Genomic DNA, 22,752 nt, shown 5'->3' with positions numbered 1-22,752 from the left:
TTAGCCTAGAGTATCCCAAGCCTGCTTTGCTACATTTACTGACCGAATGTGAGGAGTATTAGTGCAATTCATTGATAATGCATGAGTATCACATCTCTAACATCCTAAGGAGACTGCTCAACTATAGGCAAAACAACTCTAGTAGCCAAAAGGAGACCTTTGAGAACCTGCAACATCCTTAACAGAGCCTATATCCATGGAAGTCAGATGTACATTAATGCCCCACACAAAATTCCAAATGCCCTTTGACACAAGAACATGTGTCATCATGTAAGCCCACATTAGGTAATTATCCCCATCAATTTTATCCTTATGAGGGAACATGTTGAAACAATTATCATCCATGATGAGTGACTACACCTGAAGTAAAGACTGCCTAGAAAGGGGAAAACAAAGTAAGACTAACACATGTCATATAGCACAACCCAAAGAGGACTATAAAGGACCTATTTTTCAAAAAAACGTACTAACAAAATTTTACCAAAAAGGACGAAATTGTCTGTACAATAGTGTCCATAGTGGAAAGAGAGGCCTAAATGAGCCCAAATCAAAATTTTGAGAAAACCAAGCTCTTAGAGTGTTTCCAAAAGTACTAATCAACCTATTGACACTCACCAAAGCTCACCCAAATTAGAAAAAAGTGACCAAGTGGGTGTTGGTGATTATGCTTGGAAGGACGTATCCTACTCTGATACCAATTGTTAGAATTAGGGTTGGAGGGATGCACACACAACTTGGAGAAGATGAATAATCTCAAGGCACATAACAAAGAGTGTGTTGCTTAGTGCACAATAGAAAGATAAGGTAGCCCTAGAATGATGGGCACATATAAAATGCACAGGTATTAAACCTCCTAGTGAGGGAAAAATTTCCTGGTGGTCATTGTGTTCACACACATTACTACCACATATATGGTAATAGTGGATGTTGTTTACAAAAATATAATGTGCCATTGACTAATGATCTCTTAGAGAGGATGCTTGCAGCAAAGGAATGCAAGATCAAATGATAGCATGTCATTGATGAAGTGTAGGAAGAAGCTCAGATTAAAGGTCTAAAAAGGAAATCGATAATGCTACTAGACCCTCAAATAATGGTGATAAATATGCTTCAAATTTGAGGCTCCCAAAAACAATCAACCAAGTAGAGGAAATCACCACAACCTCGACAAAATATGAAAGAGAACCCTCAAATAATGCTGATAAATATGCTTCAAATTTGAGGCTCCCAAAAACAATCAACCAAGTAGAGGAAATCACCACAACCTCGAAAAAATATGAAAGAGACTTCACTAAAGCCCAAGTGGACGAATGCCAAAGAAGAATCTTGAAGCAAAGTAACTGACCAAGTTGCTATCCAAGTGGATACCAAAGACCAAGTGGAACTTAAAGGAACCAAGTTTTTCACGGTTGAACCCAAGAAAGTTACACCACTATTGTATTTCTTAATTTTGATGAGAAGCACGGACATTTTGTTAGGGTTAAGAGATCATTTTTGGTGGGAATGAGCCTCTAAGAGGATTGTATATAAGCCAATTTTTGCAAACCTAAAACAAATTTTGGAATTAATCAAACTATTGCGTTCATTGTGCCGTGTCTGTGTAACTGAGAGAGAGAGAGAGAGAGAGAGAGAGAGAGAGAGAGAGAGAGAGAGAGAGAGAGAGAGAGAGAGAGAGAGAGAGAGAGAGAGAGAGAGAGAGAGAGAGAGAGAGAGAGAGAGAGAGAGAGAGAGAGAGAGAGAGAGAGAGATCTTATCTCTTTGTTACACACCCTACAAAGTAGCCATTGCAAAGCGGACATCACCAATGCAAATCATATGATTGGTCTAAAGGTGAAGAGTGAGATGAAAGAATCAAGTGCAGGTAAGTCCTGAATGTGAATTATTTAACTAGCACTATTGAAGGTTCTCTTTCCATTGGAGAATTAACCTTTTGCATTTAAAAAAATGGTTTGCAAGTCCAGACACCCTAACAAAGAGCTCTCTACAAGAGTAAATCGAAGGACAACAACAGAGAGAGTCTCCATGCAAGCCACTGGTAGGTCCAAAATAATTTATGTGTGTATTTTGGGATATTCCAACTGAGATTGAGTCAATAACTTTCTTTGAAGAGCAATCATTGCATGCTTTCTCAAACCAGAGGATCATAAGGAAAGATGACATGATTACACCAAGGATGCATAGGGAAAGTGAAGCAGAGTCTAGCTTAGGGGATGCACTATGTGAAGTAAATGTAGATATGGTGACTGCAAAGTCTATTGCAGTCAAATCATCTAGAAACAACTAACTCCAATTAGAAGGTTGTTGCATTCTCTAGTGAGTGCCAAAGCATCCCCAAGGGTGGACAGTGAGGGAGAATTATCGGATGAGGAAGTTGCAGATGTGGAGAAAGTATTACCACCTCCTGAGCCAAAGAAGCCAACACCAAAGTGCATGAGATCGACTCCCAAGAAACTAGGTAGAAGTCCCATAATGGATATACCCCTTGACTCATTTAGGAAGAGGAAAAAACCAAATGCAAAGCACTAATTGTATCCTAGCCATAAGTGCGTTCCATTGCACTTTGCACCCCTATTGTATCCATGCCTTGTTAATTCAATTTTTAAAATTTGTTAATGACATGTCTCTTATTTCTTTGCATCGAGAAGTTGTAAACTATTTTAGAATGTTAGTTATACATGTTTAGTAATATATTTCTACTATTTCTTGTCATAAATAATCAAGAGACTGAAAATAGAAGTACCAGCACAAGGCGCCTTCACTCTTCAGTCTCTCTAGATGAGGGTTTTGTAAACTCACGTGCTCAAACTTCTTGTGCTTTGAATAACCCAAGAGCCAAAAGTAATACAAAGATTGTGTGCATATCTAGAGGCAAAAATGATAGAAAAAAGTGTGCATAGATACATGCAAACATAAAAGACATAAAGTGTGTACATACACAGGCGAGCATGATAACAAGAAAGTGTGCACAAATGCAATTGATCACTTCACCACTACTAGTACTAATTCACTTGTTCCAATGGATGTGCCTAATGAAATTGATGTGCAGGTTGCGCATGATTATGTGCACATAGATGTTGAGCCTGCTATACATAGAAAGGGAATATTACCTATCCCTACCATAATAGAATATGTCACAAATGACATTGTTGACAAAAATTCACTTGATGTGGAGGTTGTGCATCATGATGTGCACATAGATACATTACCTACTCCTCTTGCAGTTGAATCTGGCATATATGCCATTGCGGATGATAATGCAATTGATGTGAAGGTTGTGCATGATGTTGTGCACATAGATGTTGAGCCTGCTAATCTAGGAAGGGATACATTACCTACTCCTCCTACTCTTGAATCTGGCACATATGCCATTGTTGATGATGATGTGAACACAAATGATGAGCATGCTTAACTTCAAAATACTTTGCCTACCCCTAATATAGTTGGCACATAAGACATTGGTGACAAAAATGCAGTTCATGTGTAGGTTGTAAATGATGATGTGCACAAAGATGTTGAGCCTGCTGAACTTGGAAAGAGTACATTTCCTATCCCTACTAAAGTTGAATCTAGAACATATGACATTGTTGATGCTATGGTAGTTGATAATGCCATAGATTGCATTGTGGATGCTATGGAGGTTGATGCTAGCACATATTCTACTCTTGATGCTAATGTAAGTGATGTTGGCACAAATGGTATCATTGATGCTATGGTGGTTGATGCTATCCCATATGCTACTATTTGATGATAACGGGACAATTGCTGGAACATGTGGTATTGTTGATGGACTATGACACCTTTGGGGATAGAAGAGGTAAAGGTACAAAGGTCCCCATTGATAGAGTAACTAGAGTAGGAGAGGCAGCATGTACAAGTGATGTTGCGACCCAAGTTGGGGTAGACTATCTAACTAAGGTTGCTTCCCCTGCAGAAATACGTGATGTAGCTAATACCACTATGGGTGCAAATGAATTTTTGTGGATAGTAGAGGTAAAAGACAGAGGTCCCCACTAAGAGAAAACTTGGATCAGGTGAGGCAGTTGATACAAGTGATGTCACGGCTTCCACAGACACAAATGTGGCAACTAATGCTGATAATGATGATGCTGCTAAAGGAGATATGTTTGGAGGAAAGAGAGGGTAGACACAATTGAGAAAAGTAAATGATAAGGCCATAGAAGAAAATATTATTGAGAGGAAAGAGAGAATAGAGCCCCTTGTGTTCATGCCTCTACAGGTAGTGCAACTTGAGGTTGTGTCTCGTGAGGATGAGGAGAAAAGGAAAAGCTTATGCATTGTATTGGATGTGAATGACCTACTCATGAAGAGGTACTCAATAAACTACTTCAAAGGTAGACCAAGAAGCTTTGTGCCTGCTCTGGCAAAAAAAATTATGAGGTTATCACCACCCCAAGGGTTCAGGGAAAGAGGCAATATGAATTTGTTATTAGGCCTTATGCAATGAACTTCTTGAATGCACTGTCTAGAAGAGCACAAATAGTGTTATGAAGTAGCATGATTGGAGAAATAAGCTTTTTCACACTTAGTAGATAGATTTTCTTGGATGTCCTTGATCAAGAAAGTTGTAGAGTGGATGACTTCAGGCTAGATGAAGTTCCTGGGATCCCTCCAACTAGGGGCAGCAGAAAGGAATTTTTCTTCAGGAGCTTGGAAGATTTTTGGAGGCAATATAATGAGTTCAAGTGTGACACTACATTGCTAGTAGATGACATGCTATACAAGTCTCTGCTCAACCCTCCAGGGACCTAGCTTTGTCCACAAAAGATCCTAGTGAACCCTCAGATTACCTGCCCTTATCCTTGTTTCTTTGGTTAGTCATGTGGGAAAATTCAACAAGCCCTAGTGCTTTTGGAAGGGATAATCATCTTGAAAATCCTTCTGACAAAGTGTTTGCCCATGTCATCAGTTATTATAACAATGAGAAAACATGCACTAGAGGTTGATTGTGATTGGAAAATTATGTATATAGCATTTTGGGAAATGAATTCACCTGCAATTACAATATATAATTTTTTTGGTATAATATGTAATTTACCAAAGTAAGATACAAAATCTCAAACAAATTGAATATTGCAAATTGAGACAACAATATGATACAAAAGGTTAGACAAAATGACCTATTTCCAATTTTTGGTTCAAAACACATTGGCTAACTAAGGACATACTGTATGGTGCACGCTATTAAGAACAACAGATAAGCCTGATATGAAGGTGTCATACTGCCTCATAGGAAATTTCATTGTAAATGGTTTCATGTAATTTTGGAGACAAAAAATATGTCTTTGCCATGTAGCATCTACCAAAGGGCATGTCAAACTTGATTGCATGAACAAGGTGAGAGTATAGGTTAGTAACTCCCTTTTCATTAAGAAGAATGTAGTGATTTTGGTGTCCCTCTTTCTGTTGATAATAGCATCTTGTGACAACATATGTGTTTTTTGCACATCTGTTTTTCCATTCATATCTTACAATGGATTTTACCATCCACTTTCTCTCTGTACATCTCAATAGAAAGAACTCTATACCTTCTTCATTATCAGCTTCTGCATTCACTACAAAGTTATCACCTTCAGTGACATAGTCACTTAGCATATTGTGGGATCCCTCAAACATTGCAACATCATCTTTCGGTACCTCAAAAATTGGTTTCAATGCTAAATGTGTCCACTTGCCTACATATGATTTATTACAACGAGTCCTCCAATGAACCCTAATACAACCATCACAAAAAAAAGAAAGCAGCTAGTCCTTACTTGAATTGGATCTTGATGAGAAAATCCTAAAATACAGTGGAGTGATTGAGATCCTTGTATAGTCTCACAACCCCATAGATTTGACCTATCCACATCCCCCTCTTTTACCAGCCAAAATTCATGTTTATAGTAGGACGTGCTCTAGTGGACTATGCACAAGAGCTACATGCATCATTGGACATTGTTCTTGTAATAAATGCAGCCATGTCTACAACTTGCCTAAGAGCAACTCCATCACTACAAGAGGTTGTGTGCTCTTGTGACGCTTTTGGCGACGGAAATACACTGGGTTTTTATAACCCCCGGTGTCCCTAAGAGCGTCGCTATGAGCCATTAGGAAATTTCGGAGGTCATTTGGAGGGCCTTCTAAGAAAATGTATTTTTTGCACTCTCTCTCTAGAAAAAATGGCAAATAATAGAGGTGGGTCTTTCATGGTAAAAGTTCAAAAAGTGTACTTTAAGTAGATTCCTTACTCTTCTGAACATTCGTTCGTAATGATTGAGGGATAATCTTCTTTTTAGTTGCATTGAATGAACCTCATCAATATGGAGGGAATGAGGCTAACATGGAGGGACGAAGGCGCAACCGCTATTCACTTTCCATTAAACCTACACATTTGGCTAATGGCGCACTTCTCAAATGGCACAAATGTTATGCAGAAACGAGCCAAATATCACCTTCACATTGATTTGGACAATGAGTACCAACCATTGATTAAGCGTAGTAAAACAAACACACATATACCTCCCGCATCCATAGACACGCTCAGAGCTCAAGGAGCTAAACACATAGATATCTGGACGAGAGGCTCTCTCTATCCTAAGAATCCAATGACTAATGCGTCTTCACCATTTGTCAATCCTACAAGCTTATTGACCTTTGCTGGTGATGGAGAAAAGGGCCTTCTGGGTTATTGTAAATCTCTTACAAGGGAAGCTGAAACATATAAGGGCATTCTCCAAACTCAACAATGTGAGATTGTTCTTCTTTCACATTTACATTCTACAGATCAGGTTACCATTTTTCAACACAAAATAGAGGTACAGGAACTGAAAGGAAAGGTACGAAGTTGTCAAATGAAGGACACAATCTTGGGTGGTCGTATCCGAAAGAAGAAATTGCACAATCTTGAAACATTGCAGGTTGCATCCGGAGGTCTCAAGAAAAGAATTCGAGCATTAAGGCGATGCTTCTTGGTTGGCTACATTGTCTTAGTTAAGTAATCTTTTTGTTTTTTCTTGTTATGCATTGTTTTCATGTGCCTAAATAGTGTTAGTGAAGTAAATTTTCTGTTATTTACTTATGCATTGTCTTCATGTAGAGATTCAATCTATCCTAACAAGGAAAACATTGACCCCAAAGCCAATATAGAAAAGAGACTGAAGCCACTTATAAGTAGAAGCCTGGCAGCAGATATAGTACATGACAAGAAGTTTAAGGTCCTACAATGAAATGTAGTGGACCGCTTTATTTCAGAGAACTCAGTGCTTGCAAAAGAGATACAAGGCACACTTGATTCACTTGGTGTAAGCAAAAGAGGATATTCGGCTATACAAAAATCTGTCTCATCCATCTTTGTTAAGAAGGGTATAAAATCCAAACTTTTACCATCAGCCTCAAGTGTTTGGAAAGAGAGGCTTCAACTTAACGAGGCACAGGGAGACTATCTTGGACAGCCCTTTCATATTAAAGCAACTTACAGTGGCCATGGAGCAAACATGGCATATGATGAGTTCAATAATATTTTTATGGACCTGCAGATGTTACAGAAGAGAATGGTGGAGTTTTACAACATCACATTTGAAGAGTTACGAGGGGTATTACATTTTGTGTTAAAACTGGATGAGTGTGAGCTTGTTAAAGAGAAAAAGCTAGAGCGTGTTACTATTACTTTAATGAATAGAGCCCTCTCAAAGTGTCCCAGTGATGATCCTTTGTATTTTAGTGTTCAATCAGAATCTAACATATGGTGGCTTGGTGCGTTTGAGGTAAGCGAGATTCTTAGGTAAGCTCAAATGTTCACATCTACTTAAGTCTCATTTATTTTGTGTTGCAGGTAAAGAAAGAAGATCATGAGATTCTATATTGGGTGTTCCATCGAACTAATATGCCGGAGGTGATTGATCGATAGACTAACCAGGGAGAGGTACTACGTCTAGATGGAAGGGGAGACTTTCAAGTTCAGTGGCATCTTGCAGGTGACCTCAAAACATTAAAGTGCATGTATAATTGTGGAATGGTTGCAATGGAAAAGTCGCCGTTTTTGTTTCGCATGGAGCCTGCAAAGGTCATGGACCCAAAGTGGTGGAGAAAAGCTCCAACACGTCACATTGAGAACCCTGCTTTTCGACCGGTTTTGAAAATACCACTTGTGAATGTCCACATCTGTACAATGAATGCCCTTTGTAGAATTGTGGAGAAATTGGTCTACTTATATATCGGGTTTGCTTGGAAAATTAAGAACTCAGCAGAGCGACGAGTAGCCCTGCAGTGCTTAGAATTGGTACTGTTGGATATGGGGCTTCATGGTGGCAATGTGAAAATCCAGCGGGATGAAAAGAGATCAACTGCTGAGAAGGATGTCCCATGCAAACCATCCATCGGTGGGGTGAAGGCACGGAGGTTTTTATCTAAACCCCAAGGAATACGAGATCCGAAGCTAGCAAAACATGGAAAAATATATAACACATCTTATGTTAGCAAGGTACAGTATCAGAACTGGAAAAAGCTACATATTGCAGTCAAAGACCAAGAACCAACTACTCCTAATGCGAAGGCTGAGGTTTGGCGATCAATAGACATCAATATCTAATGTGCGACAAAGGTGATTGGTCACAAGGTGATATGAACAAGTTCAAGGAGAATCTCAACCTTCTCAAAAAATCATTCAAGACAGCATGGACAGACACCCAGATTACTCACTACAGGGTATTATGGTGTATTTGATTCTCTTTTATGTGCAACTATGTGAGTGTAAAACATTCTAACTAATCTGTTTTCATATCCAGCACATCATTTTCAATCATTTACCATATTTTATACAAAAGTATGGGAACCCGGAAATATGGAATACCCAAGGGATGGAAAAGTCTCATTACATGGTGAGAAATGCTTATTTCAGGCACACACGACATGGTGGCTCTTGAATCAAGGCTAACAGTTTGAGAGAACTATTTGAATGGTTCTATCGTAAAATCATTCATCGAATGCAGGCAAAAGAAGTGTTGGCCTCTTCAGCAACAGCACAAGCCATCAGAAATTTCCAACAACAAAAAGTTAAAAGATCAATGGCATACAACAACTCCGGTGCTCGTGAAAGTCAACGAAGGTGGAGAGAGACAATGGTGTATGTGAACCACAAGTGGAGAAAGATACTCTGAGTGGATGACATTGTACAAAATTTTTGTAATACATGATCTTATACAATTGCTACTTGAAGTGTATCAAGATTTTGAAGATCAAATTTTGATTTTTGGCACATCACCCTTGTAACGAATCATGAGATGTTTGCCATACTCTAAAAATTCATCTGGGTTTTGTCTACCAAGATCTAGTGCCATTGATGTGTAAGTGTAGTAATACGCTGCCCGACCACCTGTATAGCCCAGGCAGTAACCAAAACAATCTCTGGCAAACACTTTGTCCACAAGAATGACTTTATCTACACTTTTGGGCTGTTGGGGTATAAAGCCCAATGTGGTCGCCCAGGTAAGTGGGCGGGCCGTCAGGTATGTACACATATTCTTTTGTAAAAACCTAATAAGAACTCAATATGCTCTACACATTACAGTAGAGCGAGTTCACCATATCGTCGTGCTCTTCTTCTCGCCCTCTCTCTCGTGTCGCACTTCCGCTCGTACTCCTTCAACTGGTATCAGATCTCAGATCGAGGCTCGGGGCAGCACTGCAGGAGGCTAGAGTCACCAACTTAGATTGGAGTGAAATTCGACAGGCGAAGACACGACCCCAAATCCGACTGCAGGTGCTGAGGATATTGACACTCCCAGAGTGTTGATTTGTGGCTGTCTACACATCGAAGGATGGCTCACAGTTCTTGGAGGCGTGTCACATACGACACGGGCGCATCTACACACAGACTGTAGGCGACATCCACTAGTTCATCAGGTAGCTTGTGTTTGCTGCTTGATATTCCAGATTTCATCCTGACATTGCAGGTACTTCCACATGGGATGTATTGTCAGAGATGATGTATGTTTGTTGAGGGTTTGCTGGATGTGAGTCACGCAGCAAACAACCGCCGCAGCGGTTACAGCATACAATGGGAAATTTGTGGATGTATGACTTTGTGGGAAGTCTATGTACCGTCAGATTTACTGCAGCCTTTGTTTAGGGTCGAGTGAGGTTTTATTGAGATGGGGGATTCTCGAATGTTGAGATCCTTTCGGTGATACAAGTCTTGGAGCGATCCCTCGAGCACCCTTAGATAGGCAGCTAGGATGTATTGACTGTGAGTTAGACAGTTGGGATTGAATCTTTGGTTTACTGCCGTTGAGGCATTGTCGCAGTCTATGCTTACAGGACAGTGACAGGACAGTCAGAGACACTACAGGTGCAGGACAGGTTTACCCACAGCTTACAGTGTTAGAGAGACAATGTTTTTTGAGCTGTTTTTTGGTCTGTTTTTTAGTACACCAGAGCCATTTTACAAAGGAGACTCTGCCAAAATTTCTGCAGAATCTGAAGCTTTCTTGGTTCATTTGACAGGTTGATATTGGTTCAGAGGTCAGTTTTCAGGCGAAACTCTGCCGAATTTTTCCCAGAAAAGTAAACTACTGTGAAGCGTAGTTATGGATGGATCATAGGACACTGCTCTTTACAATATCAAGAAGCTGGATGGAACCAATTTCCCATTGTAGAAGAAGCAGATTTGGCACGTGTTGGTACAAAAGAAGCAGATAAAACCTATAAAGCTCAAGGGGATAAAACAAGAAGATATGGACGAAGATGAATGGAGCGAAATGGATGAATTGACACTTTCTACCATTATGCTGACTTTGGCAGAAAGCGTTTACTTCAATGTAGCAGACGAGATGTCGGCTTATCAAGCATGGTTAAAGCTGAGTGATCTTTATGAGAAGCAGAGTGCAGCTTCACAGGTATACTAGCTTAAGAAGCTTGTTGACTTGAAGATGAAAGAAGGGACACTTATGTCCAATCATCTGAATGAATTCAACACAATCTACAGTCAGTTGTCAGCTCAAGGTGTCAAGTTTGATGAACCTGTTAGAGCTATGTTCCTGTTGATCACATTGCCGGAAAGTTGGGACACTTTTTGCACAGCTTTGAGTAATTCTGCACCTCCAGATGGTTTGAACATAGCAGGTGTAGAAGGAAGTTTGTTTACTAAAGAAACCAATAGAAAGACAATGGACAAAGTCAAAGGAACAGCCTTAGTTGTCAGGGGAAGGACCAAAGAAAAGTACAAAGGTGGAAAGAGGAATCAGTCTAGTAGCAAGTCCCGCAGTGCTAAAGGCAAGAGTGACATAGAATGCTACCATTGTGGCAAGAAGGGTCACATGAAAAGAGACTGCAGAGAATGGAAAGCAGAAAAAGGCAAAGAGAAAGCTGAAGACCATGGTGAGAAGAACAAGTCCTCAGTGAAGATTCAAGAAATAAATGTGACAAACACTGTTGCAGAGGATGACAGTCTAGTGTCAGGAGACATCTACTTCTTGAAGAATACAATGGACTCAGCTCTTCTTACAGCATTTGATGGAAATGCACTGAGTGACTGGATTATAGACTCAGGGGCATCACTTCATGTGTCCCCAAACAAGGAGTGGTTTACTTCTTATGTGACCACTAAAGATCATGTTCGGCTAGGTAATGGGCAGACATGTGAGATCTTAGGTGTTGGAGATGTTCAATTGAAGTTTCAGAATGGCTCTTCTTTCACGCTGAAGAATGTGAGACATGTTCCCGAAATTACAAAGAGCTTGATCAACACAGGTTTACTTGATGATGATGGCTACGTCACCACTTTTGGACAGAACATGTGGAAGATATCCAAGGGTTCTATGACAGTAGCGCATGGAGTAAAGTCTGGAGGAGTTTACATGATTTATGTATCAAATGTCTCTAAAAATGTAATCAATGTAACCGAGCAGCCGAACGTTTCTTTGTGGCATAGCCGGTTAGGACATATGTCCAAGAAGGGAATGGAAATCTTGTCTCGTTCTGGTTATTTGCGTGGCTTTTCATTTAATGATTTTGAATTCTGTGAACATTGTTTATATGGTAAGAAAACACAGCAGCCACATAAGCATAGAAGTAGTAGAAGAGATACACAGTTGGCACTTGTTCATAGTGATTTGTGTGGACCTATGCCTAACCTATCTCTAGGGGGAGCTTCTTACTTTATGACATTTATAGATGATTACTCGAGGAAAGTATGGGTTTACTTTCTCAAGCACAAGGATGAAGCGTTTAGTGTTTTCAAAACGTTTGTGACACTTGTGGAGAATCAGAGTGGCAAGAAGCTTAAATGCTTACGCACTGAAAATGGTGGAGAGTATGTTTCAAAGGCCTTTCAGGACTTTTGTGAGTCAAAAGGTATAAAACGTGAACTTACTGCTCCTTACAATCCTCCTCAAAATGGTGTTGCTGAGAGGATGAATAGGACCATACAAGAGAAGGTCAGAAGTATGTTGTCTAATGCACAGCTGCCAAATGGGTTTTGGGCTGAAGCTGTATCAACAGCTGTTCATCTTGTAAATAAATCTCCTAGCAAGGTTTTGCAGAAGGATTCAGTGCCAGAGATGGTATGGTCAGGCAAAATTCCCTCATACAAGAATCTCAGAGTCTTTGGCTGTGAGGCATATACTCACGTTCCAAAGGAATTTAGGAACAAACTTGAGCCAAAGAGTAGAAAGTGCATCTTTCTAGGCTATGGTAATTCTAGTGAGATGGGGTACAGACTTTGGGATCCCGAATCCAGAAAGGTTGTCCGCAGCAATGATGTTCACTTTAATGAATCCAAATATCATTCTAAACCAGAGAGGGTTGAGGAGATTAGAAGAGTTGTCTTCCAAGAAGATGGACCTGCACGTGCTAGACAAAATGTCAGGGCTCAAGAGGAGCAAGACTAGGATAGAGTGGAACCACAGGTTGTGGCTGAGCCTGAGCCACCTATTGTGCGTAGATCTGGACGTGTCATGCGACCTCCTGATAGGTTTGTTCCATCTATGAACTATGTCATGTTGACTGATTGCAATGAGCCTTCATGTTACAAGGAAGCAGTGCAAATGAAGGACTCCGGGAATTGGCAATTGGCCATGTAGTCAGAGATGACAACTCTGCATAAAAACAAGACATGGAAGCTAGTTAAATTACCACAGGGCAAAAAGGCTCTACCTTGTAAATGGGTTTACAGGTATAAGATCACCGCTCATGATAGTCAGCCAAAGTACAAAGCAAGGCTTGTTGCCAAGGGCTTTAAGCAAGAACAAGGCATTGACTTTGATGAAGTCTTCTCTCCGGTGGTCAAGATGACTACATTGAGATAATTTCTTGCATTGGTTGCCATATTAGATTTGGTGTTGCACCAAATGGATGTCAAGACAGCATTCTTGCATGGTGATTTAGATGTGGAAATTTACATGCAGCAGCCAGAAGGGTTTGTTGAGAAAGGCAAGGAAGATTGGGTATGCCAGTTGTTAAAGAGTCTTTATGGCTTAAAACAATCACCGAGGGCATGGTACCATAAATTCCACAAGTTTATGCTTTCTCAAGGCTACAAACGTAGTGAGTTCGATCACTGTCTATATACAAAGAAGGCTAAGGATGGTAGTTGGCTGATCCTTATTTTGTATGTGGATGACATGTTGATTGCTGGCAAGCACTTGGAAGAAATTTCAGCTTTGAAGTCAAAGATGGAAAAATCATTTGACATGAAAGACATGGGCGAGGCAAGTCATATACTTGGTATGCGCATTGAGAGAGACAGATCAAAGAAGTTGATTTGGTTATCTCAAACAGAGTATATTGACAAGGTTTTGCAACGTTTCAATATGGAGAAGGGAAAGGCATTGAGTGTTCCATTGCCACCATATGTGAAACTTAGCAAACAAGATTGTCCTGTGTTTGAGGAAGAACAGGCTGAAATGGATAAGATTCCATATGCGTCTGCAGTGGGTAGTTTGATGTATGCAATGATTGCTACTCGCCCAGACATTGCATTTGCAGTGGGAGTAGTAAGTCGATACATGTCAAACCCAGGCAAGAAACATTGGGAGGCAGTGAAAGGAATATTGAGATACCTGAAAGCTACAAAGAGTATGCGTATATGCTATGGGAGTCAGGAGCTAAGTGTAAAGGGTTTTACAGACTCAGATTATGCAGGTGACTTAGACAACCGAAGGTCTACGTCAGGGTATGTCTTTACATTGGCTGGTGGAGCAGTATCATGGCGTCTAGATTACAAGATTGTGTTACTCAGTCTACTACAGAGGCTGAATATGTTGCAGCATCAGAGGCATGCAAAGAATCAATTTGGCTTAATCGACTAGTAACAGATTTGGGAATCAAAGAAGATATGCCTGTGTTATATTGTGATAGTCAAAGTGCTATACAATTGGCTCGCAATCCAGTTTATCACTCAAAGACAAAGCATGTGGATGTGAAGTATCATTTCATCAGGGAAATGCTCGAGGATAAGCAACTTCAGCTTGTCAAAGTTCACACCACAGAAAATCCTGCTGATCTACTTACAAAAGGGCTTCCCTCAGAGAGCTTTGCGCATTTTCGCAAGCAGTTAGGTGTAGGGTAGTACATCACTTCTCTACATCTCTTGTATATTAGCTTGTATAGTAGCTTCTCTCACACTTAAAGTACCACATTGGACTTTAAGTGAGAGGTTGTTGGGGTCTAAATCCCAATGTGGTCGCCCAGGTAAGTGGGCGGGCCGTCAGGTATGTACACATATTCTTTTGTAAAAACCTAATAAGAACTCACTATGCTCTACACATTACAGTAGAGCGAGTTCACCATATCGTCGTGCTCTTCTTCTCGCACTCTCTCTCGCGTCGCACTTCCGCTCGTACTCCTTCATGGGTAGCACGGGTCCACCCAAGAAGCGTGATAGTGTCTTTGATGTGTAAGTTGCTATTGAACCCTCTTGTGACATGGAATTGTGAAAAACTACTATCGGCGACTCGCAAAGCTTTGAAAGGTACTCCGCTTGGGCCGCATCCCTTCCACGATACTCTCGAGTCCGTCGTTGAAGGAAGTCATCCTTGTCAGCAATCCAAGACTGTACATATCATGTCTGAGTAAGTCACACACACACACACACACACACACACACACAGAGTTACCATGAAGCTCTCATCCTGCAGAAAGAGGTTTTCCTGCCACAGGTCTACAGATGTAGTTGACCCCTGATTTGAATGGTTAAACCAATCCTCTACTTCTTTGTTACTTGTTGATGGTCTTAGGCTTTGTCTTATTTCTTGGAAGGTGGCTTCATTAGGTAGTGTCTCCTTGTATTTTTCAGCTTTCTCAAAGCATCTTCGGAGGCATTCCATTGGATTGCTGGATGTTTCCATTGCCTCATCATCACAACTATCCTCTGAAACAAATCCACTCCTCTCCTCTTGGACTCTGGAAATGATAGCCAGGGAGAAGTCCTCCCTTAAATAAAAGATGCTTTGCACATCATGTAAAAAGATATAGGTCCTATCTCCAATCCTGAAGTCAGGCACAACAAGCAACATCATCTGAGCATGCTTCTCAGTGAAGTTACTGACATCCAAAGGTAGTTTGATTTCTGTGGTTTTCACAGAGAGCATCTTACTTCTTTGTACTTCAATTGCCTCAACCTCAAGGTCGACTATATCTTCAACCTCCTCGACTTCTTGTATATGTGTTGTCTCCTCACATTCTTCATCTGGTGCTGCATCTTGCTCCTCTAACACCTCATCAGGATTCTGCATGAGGAATCCAAACAGGCTGTTCAGGTAAATCATAAAGCCAAAGGATTCCTGAATAAGTTTGCACTCTTTTTGGTGCAAAAGGTAGGCTGAATGTCGGCAAGCAGGCGGTAATTCCCTATACTTCTTCAGTCCCTGTCCCTTTCCACCACAGTCATTTAAATGCACAACAGTCATACTGGGCAGAACAACCCTCCCTACCTGCACCATCACTTCAAATTTATCTCTGTAGGACTGCAAGAATTCATTGTGCTGAGCTAAAAGGTCTTCAATGCCAAATTTTGGGTTAAACATAGAATGAACTAGATCATATTTGTCCCCAGCACCACAAGATGATGCAAAATTGAACAGCCTCTCATCAGTTGCAGCTGGGTCTTCCAGAGAAGGCACATCCTCTTTGGCTTTACCTTTACTTGCACAGGGACTGCTTTCTGGGACATCTGCATTATCTGAGAAGTCTATATTTCTCTTTCTTGTATTTTTCTTGACAAGTACTGTAGAGGGTGAGGGACCTTTGTAGGGTGAGGGATCCTCTTGGCCTGGTGACCTCTCTGACTCATCTTCACCAATTGACTCTTCTTCACATATGTCCTGACAAAAGTCAACAGTTCTTTTGGCAGAAACATTAAGCAACTGAGCTTGCAAAGGCTGAAATCCTGGCACAAGCTCTGGATCTGGTTTCAGCCTCTTCTGCCTACTGGACCTTAATCCTATTCATCAAGAAACATGACAAGTCTCTCTCTCTCTCTCTCTCTCTCTCTCTCTCTCTCTCTCTCTCTCTCTCTCTCTCTCTCTCTCTCTCTCTCCCTCTCCAAAGCACAAACAAAGACACACATAGACAGACTCTCTCTCTCTCTCTCTCTCTCTCTCTCCAAAGAACATTAAAAAAACACACATAGACACTCTCTCTCTCTCTCTCTCTCTCTCTCTCTCTCTCTCTCTCTCTCTCTCTCTCCAAAGAACATAAAAAAAACACACATAGACACACACGCTCTCTCTCTCACACACACACACACACACACACAGAGAGAGAGAGAGAGAGAGAGAGAGAGAGAGAGAGAGAGAGAGAGAGAGAGAGAGAGAGAGAGAGAGAGAGAGAGAGAGAGAGCGAGATGGCAGGTGTCATGAATGTACTATAGGCACGCAGAGAGAGCTGCAGCCAGTGTTTGGTTGTCTTTGAGCGCGGTTAGTACACGGGGACAGAGAGAGAGGGAGGGAGAGAGAGAGAGAGAGAGAGAGAGAGTGTGTGTGTGTGTCTGTCTATGTAAGTATGTGTTGAGGTGTGTGTGTGTTGAACAACAGTATGGGTTTTTCTTTGTTTCCACACACACACACACACACACACACACAATTTTCTACCTATAGTTGGAAATACAGAGAGACAGAGTGAGAGATCACCTTTTGTTGGTGGAGTTTGCAGAAACTTCATGGGAGGTGTCTTCTCCATTGCTTTCTCTATGTCAATCTCTCTCTCTCTCTCTCTCTCTCTCTCTCTCTCTCTCTCTTTCTATGGTTCTCTCTCTCTCTCTCTATCACTCTTTGGAAGTAATGAGTCTCTCTCTCTCTCTCTCTCTCTCTCTCTCTCTCTCTCTCTCTCTCTCTCTCTCTCTCTCTCTCTGTGAAAATCACACTTATAACGGATACACACGGTAGTGCCCCACGTGTTACTAAAAAATAGAATATAATTGCATGATGCCGCACGTGCGGTCATTTATTGAGCCCGTATACTTTCATACATCACATATAAAGGTGATGAGAGAAAAAAACCACACCGCGTCAAAGAGAGTGAGAGAAAGAGAGAGAGAGCCGTCGTCTGCGTCTCCGACAGAAAGCACCTGCAAGATTGACTTGACTCGTCTTCGACATAACGCAGGTCTGCGTCCTTAGAAGGTTTGGCCCTCTCTCTCTTCTCTCTCTCTCTCTCTCTCTCTCTCTCTCTTTCCAAAAGGTCAGGCTGTGCTTCTCTCTCTGTTTCTGAAACGTCCCTCTATATGTCCCTCTACCTCTCCCTCTCTCTCTCTCTCTCTCTCTCTCTCTCTCTCTCTCTCTCTCTGTCTCTCTGTCTATTTTTCTCTCTCTGTTTCTCTCAGAGTATATTCCATATCTAGCTCTCTCTTAACACACAACACACACATACACACACAAACACACAAATACAACACACACACATACACACACAAACACACACAAATACAACACACACACACAGAGACACACACACACACACACACACACAAACACACAGACACACAAACACACACAAATACAACACACACACACAGAGACACACACACACACACACACACAAACACACAGACACACAAATATAACATACACACACACACATAGACACACACACATACACACACAAACACAGACTCAGACACACACACACACACACACAGACTCAGACACACACACACACACACATTCTCTCAGAGTATATTCCATATCTAGCTCTCTCTTAACACACAACACACACATACACACACAAACACACACAAATACAACACATACACACACAAACACACACAAATACACACACACACACACACACACACACACACACACACACACACACACACACACACACACACATAGACACACAAATATAACATACACACACACATACAGACACACACACAGACACACACACACACACAAATATAACACACACACACACACACACACACACACACACAAACAGACGCACATATTTTTGGGTCAAGTTCGGTGGCATGGGAGGCATTTTTGTTTTGTAGCACATTCAAAAATCCCTCTTAACCAAGCACCGCATGTCAAAGTTTTTGAGTTGACCCAGGAATGTGATCTAGCCTATAGAAGATTGAAAATTTAGCTGTCAAAATCTCCTATCATGATTCCTCCAAATTGGGGTCAGGATTTTCATGTTTTTGTGGATTCTTTTGACAAGGCTATTGGTAGTGTATTGTTGCAAGAACAAACTCAAGGGTGGTTTCGACTTGTCTATTATGCCAGCAGGCGATTATCATTTGTAGAAAAAAATTATTTAGTGACAAAAATAGAATGCTTAGGGATGAATTATTCGGTGAAGAAATTTCGTCATTATTTGTTGGGATGATGGTTTTTCTTTCATGTGGATCATTCAGCTCTCTTTATCTGGTGCGCCAACATAATTTGACAGGAAGATTAGCCAAATGGATACTTTTGTTATAGGAATTTGATTTTGAGGTCATCCATCGTCCCAGAGTGCAGCATGCGATTGTTGATTACATGTCTGGGCTTGATTCTGTGGCGAGCCATCAACGGGGGTTGCGGATTAACTTTTCGATGTGTCTCTATTTTTTACAGGAGTAGTTGCGGATAAGGTTCCAGTTGCGCAATCATCCCGGATGATTCCCAACATTCCCTGGACTTGGTATGAGGAGATGTTTTATTTTCTTGATAGTGGAGAAATACCTTCATTTTTGTCACGACATCAACAACGTCGGATGGCTATTCATAGCCAGAATTTTGAGATAGTGATGAGGAAGCTCTATTACCACATAGTGGTGGATGTTTTACTAAGATGTATCCTACCACAAGAGTAAGGATCTGTTCTAGAGGAGGTTCATACACGCATTGTTGGGGTCACTTTGTAGCTTTTATCATAGCACGGAAAGTGCTAAAATCTGGTGTTCGATGTTTTTTCAAGATGTGAGGGACTTCATACAACATTGTGATGTTTATCAACAGGCTGGGGCAACCTACTAAGTTGTCCAAAATGCCTTTCCAGCCAGTATTACCCTTGGAGCCATTTCATAAAATGGGGATTGGATTTTATTGGACCTTTTAAACCAGTGGTGGTAGCTGGTAATTGGTATATTTTGACGGCCACAAATTCTGCAACTAAATGGCTGGAAGCATAGCCTTTCAAAGATAATACAATGGTTTTTGTTGTTGGGTGCTTATATAAGGATATCGTTTTTAGATATGGTTGTCCCATTGAGTTGGTTAGTGATCGGGGTAGCCATTTCTTGAATAAGGTAATGGAGAAAATACTACAATTCTATTTTGTGCTACATAGAAAATCTTCTCCATATTATCCTCAGGCGAATGGGCAGGTAGAATTAACTAATAAGCAATTTTCGCATCTTGACAAGCTAGTTAATCTCCACAGAATGGATTGGGATGTCAAACATCCTTTTGCATTATGGGCCTATCATACGGCATATAAAGTAGCAACAAGAATTGGATGAAGAACAATTGTGCAGTTTTGCAGTGTTGGAAGATCTGCAATCCCGATGGAAGAAATGGCTGCATTGACCTAACGCACAGTAATTTTTGCGGTGCCAGTTGGTTCTTGTATTGAACTCCCAACTTGGGAAGATGCCCGGGAAGTTGAAATTCAGGTGTTCTGGGCCGTTCTGGATCTTTAAGTCATGTGGGTCTACTTCCTTTTATTTGGCTGATTTACGGGGTGCGATGATTGTTGTTCTGGTGAATGAATTTCGATTTCTCCATTATTGTTCACCTACGACTATTAAATGCCCCTTTACTATGGTACAATAGTCGGAAGCCACCTTAATCATGATTGGGATTCTTTAGCATGCAATCTCGAAAAGCGGGAAAAGGGCTATGATGGTTGCGACACCGTGGCACTCCCTATTTTGAGAACTCTTTGTGAGTCGTTGTTGGGGGATAATTGTGCGAATGGTGAGCCGGGAAGGCACCGGGCCCCTGGCTATGAGAGGTGCGGGGGAAAAAAGGTGTAGCAGACACAATTAATGAAAACATAGTTTAAAACAAGCAATTTGCCTAGTTTCCAGTTAATCGACAGAATCCATGGTTAAACAATCACTATGGAGGATTAAATGCTCTTTACAAGAAGAAACCTGGCTTAAACCAGGTGCTAAACAATAAATGTAATAACGTCCTGCCTTACACTACCTTCTTCCCGATTCGAATGGCTAAACAAAAACTTAACTTTGGTAGTCCGAACTTAGAGGGCTTTGGCTTCTGAGCTTCCGAATCAGAGCTTGTCTTAGAATAGGTTAAGAGAGGTTAAAGAGAGCTCAAGAGTTTTTCAATGAGATCTTAGAAGATTTGGCTTATCGGATTAAAGAGTGGATTAATGATGGCTTAAGAAGCTTTAGCTCGGTTTAGGGAATCAGCTCAGAGAGCTTAGAGAGGGTTAAGTTTATGGAATTAGAGAGGTTAAGGATATCTTATGGGCTTAAGCTTGAGGGATTTGAGAGGTTTAGGATTGCTTAAGGCTTTTAATGAGGCTTAGGAGATTTGTCTTATCGGGTTAAGGAGTATTATGAGAGCTTAAGAGCTTCCTCTTATTGTCCCGGATAGAGAGCTTCCAGAAGATGAGGAGGAGATCTCATGAAGGAGAAGAGCTATGCCAAAAAAAATGAACATCCGTTAGTTGTTTCTTCCCCTCCCCTCTCTTTTATATCTTGCATGCCTTTCTACTTGCTAAAAAAGACGACACCCATTAGCGACGTCGCTAATGGGTCCCTCCCCTTGGTGATGTGGCAGCCTCTCGTGAGACTTGCACGGAAATTCGCTTCGTTGCTACGGAAGGGGGTTGCCATGGCGTGAAGAACATTTTACGCTTCATCCTCCTGCTCGTACGAGTTCTCTGTCGCGCGTTATGAGCGCATCTTCTCTCCTCTGTGCCCTCCTTCGCTGCCTGGCGCCATGCTTTTTTTCTTTTGCGTTCAATTGGATTCACACCTTTAGTAATTTAGGGTGGCCTTTTTAGTTATGGGCGGAGGGCCTTGGTTGTGGCCCTTGGGCGGGCTTTTCTTAGTGGCATGGCCTTTGTAAGGGTCTCACCTTTGGCATGCATTACCGGTAAGGCATTGCTTCAGAGTAAAATATCAAAACAAACTTTCGAAGCACAACATTTTTCCCCGGCCAAAGCTTCCTTCATTGGCGGCATTCAGGCACACTTACCGGCCATGCAGTGTTGGTATACATGTCGGCTAAGGCTAAGCTTGGGACTTCAAGTCCGGAGCACATGTCGACCAAGGCAAAGCCTGGCACCTCTTTTTTCTCCAGTAAGCCGCAGCCATGTTGGCATTTCCCCACAATCATTGCATTCCAAAACCTGGGTAAAACTCAAAATTTCCCAGAGCACTTCGATCGAGCCAACCAGACTGGTACAAAACCGGCCCAGATGCATCTTAAATGGTCAAGAACATGACAACCGTAAATCCAATCACTAATCTGGAAAAAAGACCGACGTGCTCCTCAGAGTGTGCACTTCAGGCCTGTACATTCATTTCAATTTTGTCACCTTAGCTGCAGTTTCCCAACCCGGTACGGATCTGCAATCGACTTGAACTTTAAGCTGCCATAACTTCTTCAGCGTAGCTCCAATCGACGAGCAGTAAAGACAGGCCGGTAGATAACATCGAGTACTTTGACTTTGATTAATACAACCCCAGCTATGAACACATTAAGCACACTCACTATTTGGCATTATCAAGACATCTTTTGGCCCTTAGAGCCACATTTGGCACACTTTCAGCTTATAAATTAGCTTGTTAGCAATCCCTTATAACTTTTGATTAACTATGTAGGATCCAAATACTCTTGATCAGTATTCCTTTGCTCATTTTCTTGTCATGGGAGCGGAGCGGCACGACATTCACCCCCTCTGAACCTGTAGAGTCTCCGGTGTGTGCCAACCGGTCTTCATGCTGCATCTTCTATAAATACCTTAAGCTACTTGTCGTCAATCTCACGTAGTTGATAAAGCTATGTAAAGCAAAAAGAAGGTGTAAATCGTAACATCAATAGTCTAGCTCAATCGGATAGCTGTCCCATCACAAATCTTTGAACCGTAGTGGTCGTTTCTCCAAAGCATGCAATTATGAAAAATCTGTTTAGTGAACCCCGCCAAACTCAAGTGCTCCAGTTAATTATGCACACGGCTTGACCATCATCTCTCTTTAACACTAGTTTGGTACCAAAACAAGACACGTAAGTGTCCTTTTTTTACAAATTTAAATTAAATGCTACTTGCATTAGACAGTTTATTTAAGAAAACCCT

At 41.3% G+C, this 22,752-nt stretch overlaps 1 protein-coding gene across 1 annotated transcript; it reads right to left on the bottom strand.

The window, feature by feature from the left end:
* Positions 1–5,235: 5,235 nt before the first annotated feature.
* Positions 5,236–5,896, bottom strand: LOC147437746 (uncharacterized). Its single transcript, XM_086486603.1, has 2 exons — positions 5,883–5,896; positions 5,236–5,731 (listed from the first exon to the last, which is right to left on the bottom strand). Exons 1-2 carry the CDS (start codon positions 5,894–5,896, stop codon positions 5,236–5,238), a joined length of 510 nt encoding a protein of 169 aa, XP_086342729.1.
* Between the last annotated feature and the right edge of the window lie 16,856 nt (positions 5,897–22,752).

Source organism: Adiantum capillus-veneris, chromosome 17 (genome assembly GCF_014529385.1).
Source record: "Adiantum capillus-veneris isolate H3 chromosome 17, ASM1452938v2, whole genome shotgun sequence".
NCBI lineage: Eukaryota > Viridiplantae > Streptophyta > Polypodiopsida > Polypodiales > Pteridaceae > Adiantum > Adiantum capillus-veneris.
The sequence above is the reverse complement of the archived record's forward strand: the minus strand, read 5'-3'. Positions and strand labels throughout refer to the sequence as shown.